Source organism: Myodes glareolus, chromosome 15, assembly GCF_982192425.1.
Source record: "Myodes glareolus chromosome 15, mMyoGla1.1, whole genome shotgun sequence".
Classification (NCBI taxonomy): domain Eukaryota; kingdom Metazoa; phylum Chordata; class Mammalia; order Rodentia; family Cricetidae; genus Myodes; species Myodes glareolus.
The window spans coordinates 51,246,733-51,272,987 of record NC_142040.1 but is presented as its reverse complement, the minus strand read 5'-3'; the positions used below and the strand labels follow the sequence as shown (position 1 = coordinate 51,272,987).

General features: G+C 45.6%; 1 protein-coding gene and 1 long non-coding RNA gene across 2 annotated transcripts in view; one reads left to right on the top strand and one right to left on the bottom strand.

Annotated features, from left to right (window-relative positions):
* Slc1a3 (solute carrier family 1 member 3) overlaps positions 1-26,255 on the top strand; it is a 77,211-nt gene that overhangs the window by 40,308 nt on the left and 10,648 nt on the right. The window contains exons 4-6 of the mRNA XM_048429027.3: positions 18,963-19,167; positions 21,929-21,971; positions 25,202-25,494. Coding sequence (XP_048284984.1) covers positions 18,963-19,167; positions 21,929-21,971; positions 25,202-25,494 — 541 coding nt within the window. The remainder of the gene's footprint in view (positions 1-18,962; positions 19,168-21,928; positions 21,972-25,201; positions 25,495-26,255) is intronic.
* Positions 9,122-14,070, bottom strand: LOC125396940 (uncharacterized). Its single transcript, XR_015735009.1, has 4 exons — positions 13,811-14,070; positions 11,054-11,137; positions 10,065-10,145; positions 9,122-9,469 (listed from the first exon to the last, which is right to left on the bottom strand). It is a non-coding gene; the product is annotated as an uncharacterized LOC125396940 (long non-coding RNA).

Here is a 26,255-nt window from a genome sequence, read left to right as displayed (position 1 = left end):
AAACTTAGGTTTGTGGAGATTTTGAAAGTTCCTCTCATATCCTGAGAACTCGCTCCCTCCCCTCGGCACTTGAGGAAATCTGCCTTGGCAATTGAAGATCTCGGTGTTAGTTCCTTGCAGATCACTGTAGTGTGCTCAGATTCAGGAGCATCCGTGTTCTAGCTCGAGGGATATATTGCTGAGCGACTGTGAAAGCTGAGCTTGGAGATGTCCGTCTGTTTTACAGTGGGAAAGTCAATGGCACCTCCTTGTATAGACCTGTGAGGAAACAGGAATCAATGAGGACATGCGCATGCTCATTGAGTCTGAGGAGGGGGCAATGCGCATGCGCATTGAGTCTGAGGAGGGGGCAATGCGCATGCGCATTGAGTCTGAGGAGGGGCAGAAGGCTTCTCTTCTGAGCATAGGTACTGCCAGAGTCTGGTGGCAAGATCACTTTCTACTGGAATTGTTTATCTGCCTCTAAAACTAGAGGATGTCTTCTTTTTTCCCCTTACAGGGTTTTACTCTGTAGTTTTTGAACCTGTCCTGGAACTAGATCTATAGACCAGGCTGGCCTCGAACTCACAGAGATCCACCCATCTCTGCCTCCTGAGTTAAATCATTTGTTTTAAGGAAGTTTTCTTTTTTTCTAAATGTAATTATAATATCCACATTGTTCTTTAAAATTACCAAGACGCCTTTATTATTGTCAGCCAGTCCACTTTCAAAAATCTTCATCACTAGGCCTGGCACACAATGAAATACACTGATAATCATCAGGAAGTGCTTGAGTTTGGGGCCAGCCTGGTCTACATTGTGAGTTTGAGGCTAGCTTGACCTATTTAGTGAAACCTGTAAAAACAAAAATATAGAAAGTAAGAACAAAATAACCCTCCATTTCCTTTTCTTTCTTTTTTTTAAAAAAAATTGTTTGATTAAACAAGCTCTCACTTTATAGTTCTGGTTGATCTGGCATTCACTATGTAGATCAGGCTGGCCTCGAACTCACAGAGGTATGCATGTCTACCTCTGCCTCCTGAGCGCCTGGATTAAAGGCGTGTGCCACCATACCCACTCATATTCATTCTCTCTCTCTCTCTCATGTGTGTGTGGGGAAGGGGGACGTAAAAGAACCTGAGTCTGGAGAAGTCACCTGTTTTAGATTTGGCAAGGAAAAGAGAGACCAGAAGTAATACAGAAGCTAAGGGTTGAGCCAGGAAGTAGGTCTATCCTTGGCTTGCTCCCCCATTCGGTCACGCTGGCTAACGGCCCCTCTTGCACCCTCTGAACAACACCATGTCAATCCTGGTCTGCGGTGAACTTACTTTGGTCTCCCTGGTTTTTCTCCCAATCCCTCTCTCCAGACTCTGACTCTTTCCTTGCTGACTGTCTCTGTATTATGAAGCCAGGACGATCTTTCCCAAGCTCAACTCTGAGCTTTTCCCACATGGCTGAATGAAGCCCCAACTTCTGAACACGTCTGATGTGGGTCCTGTCTGTCTTTCCACCTCAGTTCTCATCCCAGCCAGCCACTCCCTGCCCTGCCAATATGTCTACCTGAACTCTTTCCCCCTCTTTCTTCACGTGATATCCTGCCTCACTCTCAGGTCTTACCTGGCAAGTCGCTTGCTCCAGGAATCTCTTCCACCTTCACATTATAGTCCACTGCCTGACTTCACCTCCTTCATGACTGACCTGAATGCCATGACGGCTTTGTTCTACATTCCATCCCTAAGAACTGGCAGTTGTGGTTTTTGAGATTCCTGAGGGTCCTCAGTTATTTTATGCTGTTGCAAATGTCACCACTTTTACTTCTGTAAAACTCTATACAGAAGTTCTTTTGGGAGGAGGAGAAGGAATTAATGTTTCAAGATCTGCTTGAAACTGCATCCTTGAGCAGTGTTAGACTGGGAGGGGGGGAGGCAGAGAGAGAGAGAGAGAGAGAGAGAGAGAGAGAGAGAGAGAGATTGGCCTAAGATATTTTGTTGATCTAAGAGATATTTTGTTTCCTAATGCTAGTTTATGCTGTTGTATTTCCTTCCTTCCTTCCTTCCTCCCTCCCTTCCTCCTGCCTGCCTTCCTTCCCTTCTTTCTCCCTCCCTTCTTCCTTTCTCCCTCCCTCCCAGACAGACAGCTTGGTCATGCTTTTCCTGGAAAGATTCACTGACTCAGTCTTTTAGTTACTGTTGGTAGAATACCTGCTTAAAGCTGTGGCATGCAGTCCGCCCGAGGATGCGTGACTGTGTCAGCCTGCCGTGACAGCAGTAAGCATGACATGGGAGTTTTCTGCGTGCCAGCTAAGTCACTTCCCTGGCAGGCATTTCTGGGTGTGAAGAAAGATATGTTTTGGCATCCCAGCTCCAACTAGAGTGGGCATGTACACACACTACACACACACACACACACACACACACACACACACTCATACTCAGTACCCAGGACTACACATCATCAAAGTTCAGAAGTTGCATTTACACTACAACATAATAGCTGGCTCTCAGTAACTTTCAAGGGGAGAAAGGACATCTCTCCCTCTCCCAGAGCTCAGTACAATCGCGTAAAAATAGAACAGCGTGTGATTAGTGTGCTCTTTTCATACTCTGCATCAATAACAGGTGTACAGTTACTAACACAAAGCGCTAGATTCACGTCTTCGGCAGGCCTCCGGAGAATTCCCATTGTTACCCACAGAGCAAGAACTGGGCCAAAATGCCCTGTGAAAAATGGAAGTAACCCAACCTAGCTGCATGTTACCTACACTGCTCTATCACACGCGACTTCTTTCAGAGTCACTGTAGGATGGAGATGCAAAATGCAAGCGTTTACCAGGAACAACTCTTAGGAAATTTATACATACACAGGGTCTCTAGACCAAGAATAAAGTTACTACCTCCCAAAGTTGAACTGGGGAAATTAATAGGGTTGTCATAAATCCTGTGAAATGCTCTGGGTTAAAGTGCAGAAAACCACGATGCCACTGCTGGAGACCACAGGGGCGGCTTCAAAAAACTGTGTGAGAACTCGGATAGAAATCTCATTTGCTTCTTGATGCATTTTCTAAGATGGACTCCTGAAGGGTCCCCATACCTCCTAGAGACCTGGATCCTGACTGAACACGCATGTCCAGGAGCGGTGTCCCCTAACGCTCCCTCGCAGGTTTGCAGTAAGGAAGCAGCTTCCCCTAGCACACACTTCTCAGCAGCTGCGTTCCATTCCGCTGTGTTTCTCCCCAAGGAGATGGCTCATATTAGATGAGAACAGGTGCTGGGCATCATGAGAGATGCTAGCTCTCAAGACTTGGGGTATTTCTTGTCTCTATTTAGAATCTAAGCAGCATTTAACTTTTCCATGTGTTCCTATGTTCTCGTGTTCACAAAAACACGCAATTGTCGGTTCCATGTTTCTCCCCTCACCAGGTCTCGTAACTTCTTCATTGGTTCAGACAGATCCCTGCTAAATCCTTGGCTTCTGGTCAGATCTGGTAAACATGTATGAACAGATCCAACTGGGCAGTTAAATCACTCCTCCTCTTGAGATGAGCTTCTCTAGCCAACAGCAGGAGGTGTTGCCAGAACACCAACTTATGCATTATTAGTTCCCCATCCCCTTCTCTGGTCGTCTCTTTTCTTCTGCAGCATGCAGCCCCTTCTTTCCCAACTTCACATTCTGTGAGACAGATCTGGTCAGACACTGTGCTCCCCTGGGCGGTCAGGCTTTGAGAGCACAGGCTATGCAGCATTTCTGCCTGTTGCTCCTACAGCTAACACAGTCAGTGCTCGATGAGTGTATCCCAAATAAGATAGCCAAGGATGGTTAGACGAGAACATGGAAAATGTTAATGCCTTTTTCTTTGTCCACTTAACTTCAGAAGACTCAGAATCAGTCTTGGGGTGACTGTGAGGTCCCTCCAAGAGCTGTTGAGGAGTACACCCCAGATTTTGAAGCACCGAAAATGTAGTGTGTGTTGTCTGAGCCAGTGAAAATGTTCTTATGCTCCAAAACTTTGCTTCAAAACAAAACTTCAGGTTCATCTGCCTATCATATGTTCTGATTAACATCTGATTAATATTCTATTCATCTTTCTTTCTCTCACCTCCCAATTTAAAATAGTTTGAATGATACTCCCGAGTATCCAGGAGGTGTTTTACAAAGACAGTTGATATTCATCTCGGAGGCATCGACCACAGCATTTTCTTCATTTTCCCATCAAACCCTGTACAGCTCTGGGCTGTCACTGAGCGTGCTGGAAACAGTCCTGACAGCAAGTGCGACCATGCTGCATTCCTCTTTCCAGTCCTAGTTGCGTTTGTGCTCCGAGTTCTGTGCAGCAGCCTAGCTAAGGCTACGCATTCATCCCATACTGAACTCCTCTGGCAAAACACTGTTGAGGGAAAGCACGGAGCCGCTAACCTTGGCCTCTAGTCCGTTCATCTCTCTCCTCTGCAGCAAGATGTTTACATCTGGAAAGTTAAACTGGGGCCCAGTGAAAGGGACAGAGAATACTCAGGCTACCGCGGGCTTATTTCTGGTAATTCCTGCTTGGTTTTTAAGAAAATAAACTTAAGGGCTATCAGACTAGTTTCTATGCTACACTCAGCCCTGACTGGCTGTGAAAGCCGTCCTTATATTTGGAGTTCATCTGTGCCGTGGAAATCGTAGTAGCAGTGAGAATGACATAAAGACCCTTTGCACTGGGAGGTGGGCTCGGTGGGGACCTTGGCTGTACACCATCTAACCTGAGTCTGGGCTGGCACCAGTCATAATCACTGTTCTTAGATTCTGCTTCAGCATCATGAGCATGAACTTCAGAAGCCCTTTGGCCTTCCTTGGTGGAGAGGGTCAGGCATGAGGTCTCACATGCAGAGGCAGCCTAGAGAGCACTATTTCTTTAGCCGTGGCCCAGGTCCTCCTGGTATCCCCACTGGCCATTGCTGGCCAGTTCCAGAGAGGACAAGGAGTGTGTTTCTCACACTTTGAGCTGACACGCCTCCTGAGTCCTCCTCACTGCTGCTGTGGATGTTGCTCCCTGGAAAACTACTTGTGACACCCCTCCCCGCTCCCCCCACACCCCTCCCCCCATCCCACCCCCTCCCTCTCCACCCGCCCCCCCCCAAAGCTCCCCACCCCCCATAAGATAAGGAAAGAGAAAGAAAAAGGAGTTTGCCAAGAAAGCACGTGACTTTGCCAGCCTGGGAAGGTCTCAGGGTAGTTAGTGCACTGGTTTCACTTGAGCGACGTGTGCGAGAAAAGGCTTTGACACTGTCATTCAGTCCTGGCTGCACCCGCGGCAAACAGTGTCATTTTTGTACATCAGGGAGCCTTTTGGGGTCATTGGTACCGCTCGCCAAACCAGGAGAGCCCGGGCTCTAACTTAGCCTCAGGTTCAGATGGCTAATTTTGGCTTTCTGATGACAGACTTGGTTTCCAAGGCGGTTTGTGGATTCCCCGTGGATTTACGTTCTCTGTAACTCCATTCCCCTTGCATGGAAATGAGGGCAGGGGTGGGAATGTGGTTCTAGGGGAGGCTTGCTATGACTTGTTCTGGGCTCCGAGTTCAGCCCAGCAGCAAATAAATAAATAGATAAATGCATTTTAAGCAAGTTAAAAGCCATACTGTATGGTTTACTTAATCTGGAACCAGCCTGGACGTTGGTAGCGCTCAGTGATTCTGTGACACGCAGCTTGCAGCTGAAGCTGAAAATATTGAACCCTGCGTTATTGTCAATCTGATCACTTAACTGTCCACCTTACTCTGGTTAAACTATTTTCTGATTGATGGGTAGCATTATTGAGTCTGAATGGCATATCAGCTACCAAACGTAAATACTTAGCATATACACTGTGATACTTTTACAAAATTTATTTCCTAAAGTTACAAGCTCAGCCTTAACAGTCCCTCCCCCTGCATAAGATCTTGACTTCTTGGTTGTTAACTTTATGATAATCTTGGTGATAAGATTTGTTTCAGTTATTCTGGAAAGTGTAAACTCTCCCTAATATCCTCATCAGTAAGAGGGCTTGATAGAGGGCTTGATAGAAACAGTGAAGTGGCCAGATGTGGTGTAGGGCTTGATAGAAACAGTGAAGTGGCCAGATGTGGTGTAGGGCTTGATAGAAACAGTGAAGTGGCCAGATGTGGTGGCACACACACACACACACACACACACACACACACACACACACACGTAATCCCAGCACTCAGGATGTAGATGCAGAAAGATGGAGGCATTTTCCAAGGTCCGCCTAGGCTGCACAGTGAGTTCAGGACAGCCAGGGCTAGGCAGCGAGACCCTGTCTCCAACAACAAAGAAACAAGCAATCACAAAAGATGATGAGCAAGACTGTAATCCAGCTGGGCATTTGTATCTCGAGTATTTAAGGTTCCATGTTAGCCTGGGAAAATCCCACATAAAATACCCTGGTGTACTTTTCCCAGAAAAACCCAAACTGTTCTATATTTTATCAACAACTCAAAGGCATGGAAAGCACTTACTGGTGTTTTCAAGGCCCCTCTTGCCCCACCCCCACCCTGACCATCACCACCAAGAAGAAAAAAGAAAGAAAGAAAGAAAAACAAAAGATGGCTTTCGCTGCAAATGCCTGCACCCGCAATGAAAATGACTTCAGCAGGGCTGGACGGAACCCAACAAGATGAAGTGGAGTAAGCAAGAGATGTACACTTCTACTTTTAGATTCAAAAGGCAGTTGCGCAACGACAGGATGGGAGCGACTGAGCTTGGCAGCAGTTCCTGTGGCTAAAAGCTTAATATGAACCCACAGTAGGAAGTGATGGCTAAAAGAGAATGAATGTAGCTGTGTGCTTCCACAGTAGAAATATTAATAGTTCACTTTACTCTGCAGTGACCACACTGAGTTGGAAGTAATGCGCCGTGTTCCAAGCGCATTCAGGAGGAACTTTGACAAAGCAGAGTGGCCATTAAGAGGGTGTTGAATCCAGTCCAAGATACATTTATGAGGCTCCTGTTTCGAGCAGGCAGCGTGCAAACCGGTACCGGCAATAAAGCTAGGAAGAGGCATTGCTGGCCACTAGCGTAAAGGACTTGGCCGTGTAAATGGAGAGCCAGACAGGTAGACACATGACTGTAAAACAAAGCAGACCCGGAGAGCAAGAAGCACAAAGAATGTGCGGTGGGAATTTGGGGGTTGGGCTGGCTGTTGGATCTGTACAGGAAATGAGGAAAGCCTGAGAGCAAAGATGTAGAGACAGGAAAACTCCAGCATGGCTGAGGAATACTGAGCAGTGTAGGCTGGCTGGAAGAGCAGGGTGAGGCAGAGAGTAGGAAACCGGCCTGTAAAAAACTTGTGGATGGAGCGTGAGGACAGTGGTCAGGGTGGAAAAGACATTGCAGTTAATGAGCCTTGGGAAAAGATGACACAGGACAACCCTTGGAGTAGGGTATTGAGTAAGGGGAAGGATGACCAAATTGCCCTGGTGGTTGTGGGTCAGATTTGCTCTAGACACTTACTTCCAGAAGGAAAAAAAAAAAAAGGTGTCTCGGAGGATAACCATGTTCCTAAGCAGAGGTTTGATGCTAGTTTTATTTGTTGGTTTTGTTTTGAAATCGAAACTGCCCAGGTGATGTACCACTTCTCCTCTTGTGAGTACCACCGCCGGGTAGACTCGGGCCTCTAGCCTGAACATTGAGAAGAATCATCATCATGATTTAATCCACGAATGAATGAAAAAAAATTGTTTCAACAATAAATACCCTTTTAGGAAGAGCAGGATATTGTTAACACAACTTTGCCACTTCTCCAACCCTCTCATTGTAATGGGCCGGCCACAGCCCTGAATCATTCATTTAAAATCCATGCTTGAATCATGTTGCTCTCTACTTTACCTGTGAGCACCATATTTCTCTTTAGCAACATCCCCCGTGCATCGCCATTGGTTGCCTCCCCACTGACTATATCACCATTGGTTGCCTCCTCATTGACTGCATCGCCATTGGTTGCCTCCCCACTGACTATATCACCATTGGTTGCCTCCTCATTGACTGCATCGCTATTGGTTGTATCTCCATTGACTGCATAGCCATTGGTTGTATTCCCATTGACTGCATCGCCATTGGTTGTATCCCCATTGGCTGCATCGCCATTGGCTGCATTGGCATCCACCCTCTTCCTCAATTCTGAGTTAAATTAAATTATTCTCTACCAACCAGCCTCAGACATCATCACTATCAAGTCAACCAAAGGTCACCTCTGGGTCTTTTCTTTTCTTCATGCTTTTGGATCTTTGGACTTTGGGTAATGTAGTTTATTGAGGAGCATTTAAGGCCAGCCTTGGCTCCATACTGAGCTCAGGACAGACAGGGCTACAGAGCCATCCTAGACCACTCCTAGGATTCCTGGTCCACTGGTAATAAATGTAGTTTGATGTAAGGAACTGTCCAATTTTCTTGGGGGAATTTTTTAAAGGTTCCTAATCACCTGCTGAAAAACCTTTAAATAAGCAAAAGGTACGAATGCCTTTGAGCACTGCAGAGCTTAAACAGCAGCCAGAGATCTAACTCTTCTCTAGAAAGCCGCAAGTAGGGAAAGTGTTGCTTCTAGACCCTCTCAGGAAACATTCAATCCATTGTTGCCCCCGTGTCTGGGGCAACAACACAGCTTTTCCTGTTACGGGGGGAAACAGGTCACATACTGCGCAGAGGACAGAGATGGAAAAGGCTGACTGGCTCCAGACCTGGGGACTGTTTCACAGGGGCGCTGATATTGCTTTTATTGTTTGGCTCAGGTAGCCGCGAGAATATAATCTCTGACTCCCTGGGTGTGTCTATTCCTTTATAGATTAGATAAGAACAATCAATGAGTTTTTAAATGCTGAGAAAGCTAATCGTAGCCAAAAGGGAGTCAGGGACCACAGCCAAGAAATAGCTGCGAGATAAAGGCGCCTACTGAACTTTTCTCCTCCACGGACCTTGTTTCTCTTCTTTCCAGTTTTCCCATCTCTGTGTTTTGTCTTTTCTCTCTTCCTGTCAGTCAATCATCCCAGCCTTAATTCCATCCCCACAGACTGAATTTGGAACGCTCTAGCTGATCAGAAAGTAGACCTGAAATTGGCTTTTAAATATGTTCTTTTAAAGAGTAAATAAGACTCATATTTAATTTAGGATGTGGATGAGTAAGGTTTATTCTGATTGATTAAAAAGTTTTTTTTTAATTCCTAATTTCAGGCTTTGGCCTTGAACTTGAACCTCAATCCCATTCCAAATTAGGTTCTGGTTCCAGGATAGTGGCATGCCAAGGAATGAGGGTGGGGTGGGAGGTGAATGAATATAGGTTTGCATGGACGCTTGTGACTCTTTTGACCCCAGGAAGATGTACACTGGGCCTGAGCCATTGTCCTGCCTCAGCTGTTCTGCGAAGCTGGGCCAGATTGAATTGATTTTCAGTATCCATGCTGCTTTCAACTTCTATGGGGCTTTCATTCCAGTTCCTTCTCTTCTGTAAGGGCGCAAGCCTTGTGTGGGAAGAAAGAAAAAGCAATTATACCATCACCGCCCCTTGAAACCTGACATGTTCTGTACTCAACTACAGACATCCTCTGGTTAACTTTGTACAAGTGGTGCCCAGTTGTAGAATCCGCTATGGCCATTCAGTATTCTGGCAGCTAGGAGACAAACTGTCGCGGGCATCTTCATTTTTCAAAAGAGGTCTGCAGGAAGGTCTTCTCCACAGCGGGAAACACAGCCTAACCGTAAAAACACTTGGTTTGGAAATCCCATACGACTCCTCCAGTGGTTGGTTGCTAGTTGTGATCTGGGAGCGGGGAAAGGCAGAGGGGGTCCCTCAGCTGGGGCTCTGGCCCTCCAAAGACTTCCTTCCCCTCATTAACCCAGAGCCATTGACCGCCTCCGCAGGCTCATTCCGCTAGCGAATTCCCCCACTTTCCCACTATTAGGGCCCCTGGCCGGTGCCACTAGAGGCCGACCACGCAGAGGAAGGCACGTCTCCCCACTAGAAAACAGGGTACTCTCAAAGTCCGCCAGCTCTACAGGTACAAAGGTATGACCGAGCGCCTCTCATCACCCTGCTGTCCCCTCTACCCGGCTCACGCTTGTCTTTTTCCTGCTCCTTTCCGTGGTCCCGGGGTTTCTAAATCTTGGCAGGGAGACAGTGCTTCCTTTGTGCCGGACCTGTTACAATGAGGTAACCAAAGAAAGGGTCTTGGTCTGAGGCTGTCAGCTGTTACTAATCACTCTTCCCCTGCCTGTCGCGGGCCCGCTTGCCTCTCCCTCTTGCTCTGCTTAGCACACATAAAGAAGATGAATTACTCTCTGGTTCCTCTTCAAAAACAGCATATTGTGTGGCACATTCCAATATCGTGAGCAAAGGATGGGCTACTGTGAAGGGTAAATGGGTATCCAAACCACCTCACAGGGGGCCTCGCACCCACAGCTGGGAGCCTCTGAGACAAGAATTTCAGAGTTGCCCCCTGCGACCATTTCCGGTGACCTCGCTGAGAGTGACAGGAAGTCCCTGGGGTAGGGTCCAGAGTAAACAGCACCACCAGAATTCCAGGGCTGGATTAGGACCAGAATTGGAAGGGGGAAAGCGTGGGCACTCGGGGATCTCATTGCCTGAATGGCTAAGGGAGGGCGCGTCCAAGTTAAGGTTAAGCCAACAGATACTTCGGCTCTGATATTAGAGGCAGCCATATGGGCCTCAGTTTCCCCTCGCTGCCTTTTCTATGTAAAGCAAAAAAAAAAAAAATTACACCACAGCTATGGCCACAGAAAAAGAAAGAAGACTATCTGCTTAGTCCTTGCAATCTGAGGAGCAAAGTGGTTTATTTGGCTTTTTCTACCACTAATAATATCGTCTGCTCCACTGATTTCCCCCACACACACACACACACACTGGCCAATCTTTCAGAAACAGCGTTCCTTGTTTACCATTTTACACTTTATTTTTCTAGGGTGCACTGTAACTGAAAGATGTGTTAACCAACTTTAGAGGTCAAATTAAAAAAGCAGTTTTCCTGACAAATTATACGCCGCCCCAAGCAGCTAAGTGTTAGCGCCTGTTGCTTTCACGTGCTCACCCTTCCAAAGCTAAATGGCATTCCAGGATAACAAAACGACAGGTTCTCCGGTACGATCAGCCATCATTAGGACAGAAACTTTGGCTGCAGTGAAAAACAAAAACAAACACGTGAAAGTATTTGTAACTGAATTGGCAGAGAAAGCTGCAAAATCTCCGTCAGCCTTTGTGGAGATGATTGAACAACGCTCAGGACGGCTCATGCTTGCCATCTCAGGAGGCCGAGAGAGAAGCGTTGTCATGACTGCAGGGCTACATGGTGCTTTCTGGGTCAGCTATAGCTACATAGTGAGACCTGTCACAAAAGAAAAAAAAAGAGAAAAGAAAACTCTGGGGAAATGACTTACTAAGAAAGTTTGAGGTGCAAGTATGAGGCTAAGGACCCACGTTTGGACGCCCAGCACCCACTTCAAAAGCTGACTATGGTGTCTGTTGTGTGTTGGCCAACTATGAGCATGAGGCCTGTCCTGGACTGTGGTTGATATACCTAGTGGTAATCCACTTGACGAAACTGTTTTTCCCTGTCCCAGAGGTACCAATTGCAAATGGCTTCTTGGTTAAGCATGGGGTTGTATGTGTACTTCCTTTCTCAGTACTAAGATTTCTTCTGGGTTGAACCTATTCAGGTCTAGGGCATGCTGTCACTGTCTCTGTAAGCTCATAGGCGCAGCGGTCCTGTCCTGTCTGGAAGACATCGTTTCCTTGGGGTCATCTGTTCCCTCTGCTCTTCCGATCTTTCTGCCCTCTCTTTCACATCAGTCTCTGAGCCTTGGGAGGAAGTGCAGAGCGTTCCGAAGACTCTCCCTCCCTGCACACTGTCTAGTTATGGGTCTCTGTATGAATTACCATCCACTGCCAAAAGAAACTTCTGCTATGAGGGCTGAGAAAGGCACTGACTTATGACATATTCATTTATCCAAGTCATACAAAGGCACTGATTTATGGTTTAACAGTGTGCCATTAGAACTCATTTTATTGCTGTGCTCATCTAGCAGAATAATAGTAGTCGGGTTTCCCTTGCCCACAGCCTATCTAGCCTCAGGATCTCTGCCACTTTAATGTTGGTGGGTATGGATTCATTCTCATTGGAATGGACTTTAAATCCAATAGAAAAATGCCTAGTTGTTTTGTTGTGTTGTGTTGTATTATTGGTTTTGTGGGGTTTTTTGTTTTGTTTTGTTTTGTTTTTAGATAGTTTTGATTTGATTTTCAGGATTTTGCTTTTGCTGAGAAAGACAAAGTGAGAGACAGGAAGAATAAACATGAAGTTGGGTGGATGGAGAGGTGGTGGGAAGGATGTGGAGGAGTTGGGGAGGAGGAAGGAATAGGATCAAATATATTGTATGGAAATTAGATTTTGAATTAAAAGAACAAAGCTACTCTAGTTATATGCTCTTGTAATCTAAGTGCCATGGGGGTAAAGGACAAAGGCAAGAGGAGCTCTGGGTTTGCCGGGATCAGCCTTGTCCAGAAAACCTCACAAGCTCCGGGTTCAGTGAGAGAGCCTGTCTCCAGGGACTAAGGCAGCAAAAGAAGGCACTTGAACACCTCCTTTGCCTCCACACACTCAGACGCCCCTCACTCACACATGCATACATGCACACATACATGCACACATCACACACAGAGGAGACTACCTTCTTTGTAGACGATTCCATGAAGGGCAGTTTTTCCTTTATCGTAATGCCTGAAAGAACTGAGCAGATGAATTGAGCAGACACTGGAAATCAACACCCTGACTCCTTTGACCTGATCAAAAAAAGACGCTAGTTCTGAGGTCAGAGGAGTAGCCCAGAGTCATGGGTAACGATAGTGAAGAGAAGGGAAGACGGAGCCCCTACTGTCAGCTGAGTGGGGGTAGAGCCAGGGTTTATAAAGCTGAACTCAAAATGACAAATGCATCTTTCAGTGTGGCCTGGCACATTCATATCTGCAGGTCGGAAGCTGAAAAACATCTCCACCAAACACTGCTCATCTTTACTGTGTGTGATATCTTCTAGTATTTTCTGTACTGTTCTCTTCTGTTAACTGATTTTTAAAAAAAATACAGTCATGATCCACTAAATCACAACCTGAGAAAGCAAGCACTCACCGTTAGACCTCACCCTTTCCTGTCTGCTTTTCGTTTGCCGTCTGTTTGTTAGTTCACTCACTCTTCTGTCCAAGCATGGAAAGACAGAACAACAGCAGCTGCCCCCGTGTGCTCACCCAGAAGGATGACGTAGATCAGCCAGCAGAGAAGCTAAGACAGGAGGGTGCGAATCCTCTACCACAGAGCCGCAGCCCCGGCCCGCACCATTAGCAAGCCCAGGCTGACCCTGAACTTACAATCCTGAGCTCCCGAGTAGCTAGAGCTGACAGGTCTATACACCACCAGGCCCGATATGACACATCATTCTTTACCAACAGTTTGAAGCCTGACTTTTAAAGATTTATGCAAAGACGAATAGAATCACAGAACTTTCGTTTTCTTTACTGTTGAATCTATAAAGAGCCCAGAAGAAAATATTACAATACAAAAGATGTTTGCTAAGTTTTAGTCAGGGATTTAAGATGACTGGCTGGGTGCTCATGCCCTAACTCCACTGCCCCTTCCTCTGTGACCTTTTGACCCTCTGCTTCCAGCACCTTTGTAGGTGACTGTCCAATACTCAACAGCTGCTCAAGATACCGGGACTCATTTCTCTATCTACTATACAAGCATGAAATAAACAGTATTTTTAGAGTTTAATGTTCCTGTCTTTAAAAACCACATCACCTTGTATTCCCGTGAATACGGTACATGTTCATCCTGGAGTTCTTTGCTGTAAGTTTGCCCATCTTGAAATTCTAGGAGGACTGGAAACAGGCGGCTTTCATTAGATGCATGCTTGAGAGTGCATTGTGAAGAAGGAACGCATCTAAAAAGAACTCAAAACCGAAACAGAGCACTCTTCTTGAATCAGGAACTGCCACTGCCCTTTCTATCCCTCCTGGGCCTGGTCCAGGGGCCTTGGAAGAACAATGAAGTGTCATAAGGATACGTGGAAAGACAATTCAAAACAGAAGGCTGCTTTTGGATTTCTCGTTCCAAAACCAGAGACAGGAATCGTGAGGGAAGCAGACTGAAACATGTTCGTTTGTAAGGCATAGATTTTTTAGCAGATGGGAGAGTGGAATCCATGAAAATGACAGAACCTCGGGAGCCTGGCATTATTTATGTGCCCCTTTAAAACTTGGCTGAAGATATATTTCATTTATCCAAGTCATACAAAACATTGTATCAAAGGAAATTTAATTTACAATTCAGAGGTCCACATAGTATGCAGGAAATACGCCTCTCTTCCCCCTTCAAAATATCCCATGAATTTTTTTTGGTGCATATTTGTTGTGCTAAACTGATTACCCAAAGACTTTCTACATGGGTTAAAAAAAAAGCTATTCTATATTAACTTGCTTCTTATGGCACAAAGGTATGTGTAGCAATTTGTTAATCTTTAATAGTCTAGAAAGGACCCTGTTTAAGCTCTTTTCAGGGCTTAACTCCTTTGCAGATTGAAGGTTTTCAGGAATGGTTACTTGCACAATAATCGCTTATCGATGAGCAGATTTTTCAGAAGCAAAACCTTCTCACAATCAGAAAAATGAATGGCCCTCCTCCCTCCATTTCTACATGCCAGCCCCCCTCCTCCCTCTGTCCCCACATGCCAGCCCCCCTCTTCCCTCTGTCCCCACATGCCAGCCCCCCTCCTCCCTCCGTTCCCACATGCCAGCCCCCCCTCCTTCCCACATGCCAGCCTGCTCTGGATCACATTTCCAGGACAGGAGGGAAGGTTTGCCCTGCCAGGTCAGCTCTCCTTCCTATGACTAGGACTACTCAGCTTGGCCCTTGGGCAGATCTAAGACATGCAGAGGAATTCCATCGGAGGCTTTCCATAATTACATCCCTATAATAATAGTGTCCTCCTCAAACCAAGTAGCTTGTCTCAACTCAACACAGGAAAGCTAGGGAAAGTCAACAAGGGCAACAAGAAGTGTTATGTGGGTCACCCCTGAAAGGAGGAAAACAGCAAGGTGGTCTTTCAGCAGCGTGGTTTGGATCCGGCTCCCGCGGTTATTAGCTGTGATACCCTGGGGAGTCATTCACCTTTCTGGGCTCTTATTTCTTTACCCACAAAACAGTACCAATGACATCTGCATTTTGCCACGTCCTGGAGTTAAATGAATATACAGCATCAGGACTTTATGATCAAGCCTGCGGATGAACACAGTAGTTAATACGAAGCATAGAAACAGTAAGGCATATGGTCGTACCTGGGAGAGCCATTGTGGTACTTTAAAAGAACACAATATAGGATTTCTTTCAGAGTCCAGGATGCTGGTGGCAGTCTTTGCCCTCCTACAGATGTTGAGGGGAGCTGTCAAATGAGCAAAAAGAGACCGGTGATGCCTCACCCCGGAATGTGATCTCAGCCATGTTAGATGACTACACGGCTGTCGTAACCCACTCCCATACCCAAGTGACTTCGCATCTCCCGTCGCCTCAGTGCCCTTTCCTCCCCTATATTTTAAACTAAATGACAAGAATCTACACAAACTTTCCCTCTCTAAACATTTGGGACGTTCCTGCCAAAGTTCCCTTTTCTACGAAAGTGATTTAGTACTCTAACCTTGCCCCAGCCTCTCTCCGCGTGTGTGTGTTTAGTCTCTGCTGTAGCACTTGGTCTCTCATATTTCATCATGTGGGGGAGGAGGATGGTTACAGAGTTCAGGTGCGGGAGAGGAAGAACAATGTCCTGCTTGCTTGAGGTTTGTCTTCCAAAATTCTCCCATCATTTCCCTGGCCCCACTAGTTCCGAGGCCGTTGTGTGAGGAACAAATTGCACACATCTGCCATGCTGTTTCCCTGATAACAATATATGGCCTTGTTCTTAGTAGTGTCTTTAGTTTTAGAAGCTGAAGTATTCCAGGAGCAGGAGGGAGCAAGTTGTCCTGTGTGGGACACCAGGTTCCCTTTAGGAGAAGGACTTTCGTGGAGACTTGGTTAGTGACGGGATCCTCTTTGGCTGAAATAGCAGTTTATTTTCTCTCATAACTAAAAGGCCAATATGCAGAAGTGGGCAAGACCTCTTCTTTGACTAATCATTTCATTTCTTAGCTTTTTGCTAAGAAAATGCCTTCTGATGGTTGTCTTTATCATTTCAGAATTAGTAAGTATGAAAGATACTTGGTTGTCTTTCAAAGCATTAAAAAAAAACCTATAAACCATTTTCTAAAGGTACTGTCCCTATAGCCATGGGTACTATGTTCACGTTCCCATGCCTCTCGGCAGGGGGAGGGGGAGGGGGAGAGGTATAGAAGCCTCCTCCTCTGTCTCCGCTTTGGACGCAATGCTGTCTTGACCACCAGTGTTCTCTCTAACTAGCCTGTAGGTTGGCAGTCATGGGCAGGAGCATCAGAGAAGACGTCTGAGAAGGAGTGTAAGACAGGGGGCAGAGGAAAAGAAAGCCTCCGTTGAGAGGAAGAGAACACTGTCACCTGGTACCTCCTGGCAGAGATATCAGCCCTTGCACTCTCTGAGTAGACAGGGAAAGAGCCGGAAGGATGGGGTAGTAAAGTGGTGTCCAGTCGGGCCGTCCTGCAAGAGGGTGGCCCCTTTGTGGAAATAGCATTACAATGACAGCAAAGTACAGATATTTTGGCACGTGAATCAGTCCTGAGAATGAAAATGGGGCGGGGGGGGGGGTGAACATGTCTACTGAGAACACACTAGCCCAGTTACAATGCAGCTGAAGCACTGAGTGGTAACCATCTCAGCAAACGGACACTTAGCCCTGGGTTTCCAGGATAAGAGGTCAAGGCCGTTCACTAAAGCCACTCAGCCTCCTCGACTGTGAGAGATGAGACTGATGGTCTCAGGGGCAACACATTCACAAAAGTGAGTCACATAAGATCTAAGTTTGTCTAAGTTTGAGTTCTCAGTGCATTCTCCTTGCTATTCACTAGAACCTCAGTCTTTAGGTGTTTATTAAGTAAATGCTTATGAAAATTATAAACGATACAATACAATTCAAATATGATTGGAATTGAAATGGAAAGTTGTAACTTCTATCCCTCCTTCAGTCCCTTTGTGTCAATATTTTAAGGCAAATTTAACCAGTTACTTAACAATCATGAAAACCTTTTTTTGTTGTTTTTGTTGTTTGCTTGTTTGTTTGTTTTTGTTTTTTGAGACAGGGTTTCTCTGTATCTTTGGAACCTGCCCTGAACTAGCTCTTGTAACCAGGCTGGTCTCGAACCCACGAAGATCCGCCTGCCTCTGCCTCCCGAGTGCTGGAATTAAAGGCATGCACCACCACCACCCAGCTATGAAAACCTTTTTTAAGTGCTTACCCTAAATATGTTTGTATAAATGTGGGCACTGATATATATCATTGAATTACGCTAAAGGGTCTGGAGAGATGGTACACGAGTTAGGAGCCATGGCTGGCCTTCCGAAGGACCCAGGTTCAATTCCCAGCACCCACAGGACAGCTCACAACTGTGTAACTCCAGCTCTGGGGGATTCAACACCCTCACACAGACACACAAAACGCCAAGACACACAAAATAAAAGTAAACAAATCATTAAAAGAAAAAGAAACATATTATTATTATCTTTTAATACATTTATGAAAGCACAACTTAAATAGTAAATAATGGGGCTGGACAGATGGATCAGTGCTTTCTGGTTTTCCAGAGGACCTGAGTTCAGTTCCCACACTGGGCAACTTACAACTGCCTGTAACTCCAACTCCTGGGAATCTAATGCCCTCTTCCGGCCTCTGTGAGCATTCACTTTCTCTCTCTCTCTCTCTCTCTCTCTCTCTATTTCTCTCTCTCTCTCTCTCTCACACACACACACACACACACACACAAATCTTAAAAAAAATCTTTAAAAAACCAGTAAAGTATTCTGATAAGCTATAATTAGATTACACAATAATTAGACTTCAGTATGTGATAGTGTTGGAAAGGATGAAGAAAGGAAGTGGAGAGAGTGCTAAGGAAACCGGAGTCCCTGTGTTAGGATAGCTAAGTTAGTCTTTGGAGGGTTGATTTTTCCGTTGTTTTCCAGCCCAGCAGGTCCTGGGATGTGTCCCATTAGCTTGCACCGCAGGGAGCCCTTAAAAACCATACACCTTTTTTCACCTGGACTAACACTGGACTTCCCCTTCAGTAAACATTGAGTATGTCTTGAAATCGAGGAGAAGGGGTATTTTTAACATGTCATGAGGTGTCCTGTGGGGCAAGGAAGAGGGAGACAGGGTACAAGAACAAGGTGAACTCCACAAAATTAAATTTTTCAACTTCATTAAATGAGATGGCATAAAGCAGCAGAGATGTGATGAGAGAACTTTAGCTTTTAGAACCCAGTGTTTGCCTGGATACAAACTGAAGATAGATTGGCAAGTACTTGTAATAAAAATAAGTGTTACATAAAAGATACCTGAGAGACTCCATAACACGCATATAAAATAGTAGCTTCAAAAGAATTCAGTGGCAGCTTGTGTACGTGACTCAACACAGTGCTTGGACTTTAGTAAATGCCCACTACCCTGATGGAAATCTCTTCAAATAATTCTATACACATACTCACATACGCAAACACACACTACTCACACATGTCGGTTCCCCAACTAATAATAACCGAGGCAAGAAATGAACTGCACTTTATTTCGAGCGTTTAGGAAGCTGGTGTTCCTTGGCCCTCATGACATCAATCTGGGGTAGAGCATGGGTGATCACATGATCACTGGCAAGTTCTCACAGCAGGTATTTCTGGGAGGGGTGAGGGAAAGCGGGTATAGAAGGAAATGCTGTTCCCCTTGTCTTCCACTGGAGAATCCCTTGGATTGACTTCCTGAAAACCTTCTGTTTGCCTTCCCCAGGAATGGCGGCCCTAGATAGTAAGGCGTCAGGGAAGATGGGCATGCGAGCTGTAGTCTATTACATGACTACCACCATCATTGCTGTGGTGATTGGCATAATTATTGTCATCATCATCCATCCCGGAAAGGGCACCAAGGAAAACATGTACAGAGAAGGTAAAATCGTCCAAGTGACTGCTGCCGATGCCTTCCTGGATTTAATCAGGTATGTCCTTGTGGCCCTTCCCTGGGGTGTACACTGACCACTCAAACCCTCATATTTTGGGAAGCCAACCAAACGCTCAAAGAGGTATCTGACAGAACCAGCCCTGTCAGGCTTAACATGGAAGTCACATCTCTTCTTTCCTCTAACGGAAGTTGATATTGAGAGTCTAGCTTCCAATTTTACAGAGAAGATGTGAGATGAGCAAGAAGTGGTTGAGCCCTGCTGGTGTTGAGACCCTAAGGTGTCTCCTCTGTGCAGTTTACTCTGGACCAACTGGGTGATTATTCATGCGCTTTCCCCCAAGTCTTGCTCTGAAAGGTAGTTTTTAGCAGCGTATGACATGCTTCTCAGATTTCCGATTTAAGATGAGTGGTCTGCATCATCGTCCACGGTAAACACCAGCGTGGCACAGCCGGGACTTCTGTGTTCCTCTGACCATTCCTGACTAGAAATCCTTCTTTTATACTATTTGCAAAGAAAGGATTTGGCAGATGAGTAATGAAAAGTCAGAGGTGTTTTGTAAGCCAACTAGATGCTGATTACAATTTAGTCTTATCAGCTGAAGCAAAGTGGATAATCATCAAAGCAAGCCCAAGTTTGAGCCTGGCATTTTCCTTCTTTCTCTCTACATACCTGTCCTTGGATCAGTCAGATCCGAGCACCAAGCACACTAAATATTCCGAAGGAACTCTGAAAGTCAGCCCTGGGTGACTTTGGTAGGAGAATCAGGAGGTCGAGGCCTGCCTCACCTGGGCTACACAGCAGGACCCTGGCTCTAAACAAGCTCTGGGAGGCCCCAAAGTATAATGAGATAAGATATTTTGCCACCACCCTTGACCGTAAGGAACACAGGAAAGGAACTGTTGGCAGAGCCCAGGAAGGACTGCCGCTGTAGGAAATAGGCCTCAGCGTAGGAACTCTAATAGAAGGAGATGGAGGAGGCTTCAATCAAACTGAACAAGGCAAGGGGCCGATGGGATATGTACACGGACCTTTTTTCTCTTATTACTCCGTAAGCTGTCAGCAAACACCACTAATCAAAACCAAGAGGAGTCAGAAAAGAAGCAAATCCGTATCCTAATCCATACAGGTTAGGTCCTACGCCTCAGCACAGACTGCAGGGTGGATCCCCGGGACAAATGGAGGATGTCCTAACCCAGGCCTTTCTAGATTCCTGTCTGCTTTCTCCCAGTATGGGGCGTCAGTCTTTCTGGTCGAAGCCTAACTTTTTCTTCCTCTTTCCATCTTACCTGCAAAGATCCAAAGCTTCCTGTGTTAGACAGCCACTCCCAAGGGTTCCCCATTGCTCGTCTGAAAGAAGCTTCCCCAAGGGACTGATTCCAAACGTCATTTCACGAGCCAGTCAAGAGACGTTTGGAGAAGAGGGTCTTCTTTATTTGTCCCCCCCCCAGGGATAAACTTGTGTCACCCAGATGTTAGCCTCACCCAACCACAATGAGACCTTTTCTTGAAAGCCTCCTCATAGAGGAGATCCCAGGGCACTAAGGGTAACAGCTTCCTGATATTTCCTGCCCAGTGAGAGCAATAAGAAAGGGACATGTTCAGGGGGGAGTTAGAGAGAGAAAAGGGAAGGGGGAAATGATAGAACTGTATTATAATTTCAAAAAATAAAAAAGTAGGATGAAGATCCCTGCAGATTAGTAACTGATAGCTATGCTTTTATTAAGTTCATGGAACTATTAAAAAAACATTTACTATGTTTAGCTTGGGTTAGGAATATTATGTTGTCTCTCTTTGTAATTTTTACCTTTGAATGCTGAGGTCTTGTCATCCCCAGCCTGTTTGGCCCATCAGAGCACTGTAAGTTTCTATATCTTTTGTCCCAGTAAAAAGTGTGTGGCTGTCCTGCCCCTCCCTTAGCTTGGGCATTTATCTTAGAAGCTCTTTGAATGTACACTTGCATCATAGTGGGAACAAAAACCCCCACAGAGCACAGACTGGAAGAAAAACAAAACAGGAGGGTCCCGACAGCAGCAAGAAAGAAACAAGCAAATATAGCCTTAAAGTATGAGTTCAATAGCATACAGTCTCCAGAATCTCAAGTTCATGAGTCATGTCTTTCTCCCAGTCTTCCGTCCTAGCATCCCACCGACAGTTTAATCCACTCCCCTCCTTAACAGATGAATCATCTGAGACATCAGTGGTGGCCACTGACTTGGCCAGTGCCACATTCCTGAGCAGGACTGTTTCATCCTCCTCAACCACCACTCTGACTCAGTCTTGGAGGAAGTGACAAACCTTGCCACAGAGGCCTCAAGTTCAAATATTGGGTCCAGCTCGCCACTGACTCCCAAAGAGCCTCAGACTCTCCAGGATGCTGTCTCTAACTCCCTGAAAGCCTGCAGAGAAAAGCGGCTTTTCTTTGTGCTATTGTACCCATAGCACAATAGCAGCATAACCACTTTGGGGTATGCCCAGAGGCAGCCACCCTGCTGATGGGGAAAGCATCTCCGTGCTCACTGATTCTTCCAAGCAGTAAGGTTTTAATATTCTAACGGCTGAAGAATCTCATGAGCTGAGAAGAGGATGTGTGCCCTGAATTCGGGGCTTCCCTGAAAGATGTGGATTGCATGGGCCATACCTGGAGCAACCATGTACCCAGTTTCGAGTCACAGTATCTCGGTTTCTCCATTTGCTACTTGATTCAATGCAGGCTTTACCTTAGACACATTGAAGCAGTATTTAAGGGACAGAGTTACTGTTGAGGAAGTTTTGCAAATGACTGCTGTTTTCTTCGCAGGAACATGTTCCCTCCCAACCTGGTGGAAGCCTGCTTTAAACAGGTAAATGCTCTCCAGCTACCAAGTCACCTTTTAAATTCTTCTTGGGGGACTGGAAAGATGGCTCAATGGTTATGAGCACTGACTGCTCTTCCAGGGGACCTAAGTTCTGTTCCCAGCACCTATGTTCTGTGGCTCACCATCACCAGTAACTTCAGTTCCAGTAGATCCAACACTTCTCCAGGTACCTGAATTCACATGTACACACACACACACACACACACACACACACACAGACACACACACAATTAAAATAATAAAAATTAAATTCCTTTTGTACATATCAAGCCAGTAGGACCCCCTTCTCTTGCTTTTTCATTCTCTAAGGTAAGAAATACCTCTCTGGCTAGCCATATGGAAGGCACCAGGATTAATGGGAAACTTAGGTGACAATGGTCCTTCACTCGTATTAAAGGTGGCCTAGTTGCAAGGCACACACATATTGCACACAAACAGAACATTTAGTTTATGTTAATTTTGAGGATTAATTGGAAGACCCTCTCTTTTCTTCCCCTCCTTGGGCTCCCATGCAAACACTCAGCAAAGCAAGCAAATTCAATTATAAATAGATGCACTGACAACTTGCCTTATTGTTAGACAGATTATTCTAGTTTCTGGGTTTGATTTAAAAGTCCCTGGCCTACTTATTATGAAGAGCCTTAGGTAGTCTAGAGAGAGGAGCCGTATAGGAAAGGAATGGCGTCATCGCTTACGGAATGCCTGCTGTGTGCCAAGCACCAGTGTTATCCTTAGTCTTCACATGAACATGACGAGTAGCTCTGTCTTCACTTCACCCATGAGGCCGCTCATTTATGAGGATGGGAATTGTGTAATAAGCACAAGCTCTCGCAAGTCATAAACGGCAGACCCAGAATTCGGATCCATGCCTTCTCTCCTCTCCTTACTGCTCCTGTTGCTTCCTAGAAAGCAACCCAGAGATTCCACCTGGAGGCCAAGGTGAGGTCCAGCCCTCTCTTCCTCTTAGCTTAGCAGTTCTTGGCTCTCTACTTGGTGGATACAAATATCTCCCAGTATTGGGAAATGCTAACCTCACTTGATTAGAAACACTCTACTGGCCAAGCTACACAAGGGGAAATAGATAGTAGATTAAATGCTGCTTCCCAAACACTCTCCTATGTGGTGTCAATTCACCTAGCCATTCTGCTTGGGACATACAAAATAAAAATCAAACCCTTACCTCCTAGAGAACTTTACATATGTTTACATGTGTAAGACACCATCTTTCCCCCTTTCTTAATGCACAAGCAGATTGCAAGATCAAAACATATTCCCTTCTTAAAAAAAAAAAAAAGGAAGGAAGGGAGAAAGCAAGCAAGCAGTAGAATGTAGGAGGATCACAAACACAAGGCTATCTTAGGCTCCAGAGTGAGTTCAAGCCTACCCTGGATGATTTAATGAGGCATTGTCTCAAAGCATAAAACAAAGGGCAGGCAAGATGGTTTAAAGCTGGTCAAGGCATTGTCACCAAGTCTGATAACTTGAAGTCAATCCCTGGGAGCACATCCTGGAAGGAGAGAAATGACTCTCCCAGATTGTTCTCTGACCTCCATATGTGCACCATGGCGTGTGTCCCTAACCCCACTAGATAAACAATTGCAACCAAATTTTAATTGAATGTATATGTACATGTATATAACAGAAAGAATGATGTGGGTACAGTCTAGGTGTAGAGAGTTTATAGAGCACATTTAAGACCCTGAGTTTAGTTCCCAGGACCACAAAAGTAAGAAAATGTTCAGGCAGCCAAAAATCTAACCTCCTTTATTCAAGAACTGCAGTCACAATAAAGACTAAATCTCTTTCAATCCAACAAGCCCACCCAGCATGGTGAGTCTCTCTGTCTGAGCTGGCAATGGATGACATCAAAAATGCTGATTTCTAGATCCGTTAGATGGGGGAAGTGATGACCTTTACAGGCTTGTGTTTAGTTCGGGTGCATTTGCAGGGCTGTGAGGGGAAGCAAATGTGTCACCCTAAGGTCTATTTACCTTAGACTAGAATGCAAATAAGGTTTCTGAGGAGGCTCTAAACTGTGTCCAAAGGTGAAGAGTAGAAGGCTTAAGACAGGATGACCAGGCTGAAAATGTACCCTGGAGAATCCACAGAATTTGCAAATGCTGGAAGGAAGAGACTGAGAGTTGTCGGTAAAAGGACTATATGTGTTTTGAAAGTGACCAGCAATCCCCAGCATTAACAGCTCCTTGTTTGGAGATAGTGGTTTTCCAATAGACTAGAAAGTCCCCTTCTCATTCTTGATACAAAAGCAGCCAAGCACTTCATGTGCAACCATGCCTTCCTTCCTGGATTCGAAACCCAGTCGCCACTCACATGCCGTTGCTTTATTTAATACCAACGCTATCAAGGCCAGGGTAGCAATTTCATTTTTCTGGAGATCACAGGGGAACAGGCTTCACTGTGGCCATCCACAGCAATGTTCTCAGCACTTGCTGACTGGAACTTCTCTGCAGGAAATTTCCTGTAGGGAAAGAGCATGGCTTGGCTTAGGAGAGATGGAACAAGAAGGTTATCATCTCCAATTACCAAGCAAGGAGCTCTTAAGAATAGGGACTTATCGAGCAGGAAAGTCTTGACGACCAGGTGTTTAAGGACTTTTCTTTCCCGTTCTCTGAACTTTCTAATCCTGAAGGGCATTGTCACTGGACAGCCTTAGTCGACAGTAATGTCGTACGTTACGTTTACAAATTGGTGTCCCTTGTGGTGCTTAATTTGGTCATTGCCACAAGCCTGTGAGGTGAAAATCAGTGGTTCTCCTGTTTCACAGCTGTGGGATATGAAATGAAGGACGGTAAGTTATTTGTGCATGGTCTCCAAAGAAGACAAAAGGACTTGCGACTATTTGAGCCTGTGATGCTTTGAAAATCTCATAGTCATTTACTAAGATTTCGGAAGAAAGTAAAGGTCCGTGTGTATGTCAATTCTGACATCTTCAGCTGGTATTCCCTCCTTACCACAACTTGTTACATATTTGAGTGTATATGTGTGCGTTATGATTCATATGTATTTCAGTGTGCTTGTCTGTGTTGAGAAACAGTGATTTGCCACAAATGAAATAGGTGATACATAGGTAGGTATATATAACATGGTCCTTTAAATACAAAATAAGATATATCATGATAGGAAATTTGGACAACTGGGAAGTATAAAAAGACTAATAAATATCAGTTGATTCCTGCTGTGCTTCTTATTTTAAGTTCAAAACCAGCTATGAGAAGAGGAGCTTTAAAGTGCCCCTCCAGGCCAACGAAACACTCCTGGGCGCCGTGATCAGCAACGTGTCGGAGGCCATGGAGACCCTGACCCGGATCCGGGAGGAGATGGTGCCCGTTCCCGGGTCTGTGAACGGAGTCAATGCCCTGGGCCTCGTTGTCTTCTCCATGTGTTTCGGTTTCGTGATTGGAAACATGAAGGAGCAGGGGCAAGCGCTGAGAGATTTCTTTGATTCTCTGAACGAAGCCATCATGAGGCTGGTGGCGGTGATAATGTGGTACGTATTCCTGTGTGCCTCCTAGCTGTGTACGAGATGCTTATTGCGATGGCTGTGTCTTCTGTTCTGAGGAAGATGCCACCGAGCCAGACGGATGGTTGCAGGGATCCTTTTCTGGAAACCACAGGAGAGTTGGTGTTTTTCTGGCACTGCAGAGGCCCTGTACTTCCTTGTTTTGAAAAGGTTCGGCTTCCTTACCCCTTCCACCCACTTTACACGTGCTTAGTTATTGAGTTTGTACTCCTCGATAAGAAGAGGGACCAAGCATACCAGCCTCAGCAACAGAGAGCGGACGAAGGTTCACTGGATGGATTCACACACTTTTGGTTTTTCAAGATAGGTTTTCCCATTACCTATAGAGCTAGTGCTGGAACTCACTCTGTAGACCAGGCTGGGCTCAAACTCACAGAGATCTGCCAGCCTCCCCAGTGCAGGGATTAAAGGTGGGCACCACCACTGCCCGGCTAGCATGTCAGACACTTTTAAGGAAGACAAACAATGATCAAGCACATAAATATCATATTCCTGAGTCATAGGTGCGGTGAAAGAAGCAAAGGGTGAGAAGGCGTGCCATTTGCTTGGGTGGTACAGAAAGGCCCAGGGTGGCTTTTTTTTTTTTTTTTTTTTTTTTTTTTTTTTGCTCAGATCAGAATGACTAGGCACATCCAGTTGTACAAAAAGAGCATTCCCAGTAGGAGAAAAAGCAATCGCGGGCCCTGGATCCTTGGGGAAGGACGCGATGAGTTTCCCCTTCTATTTGA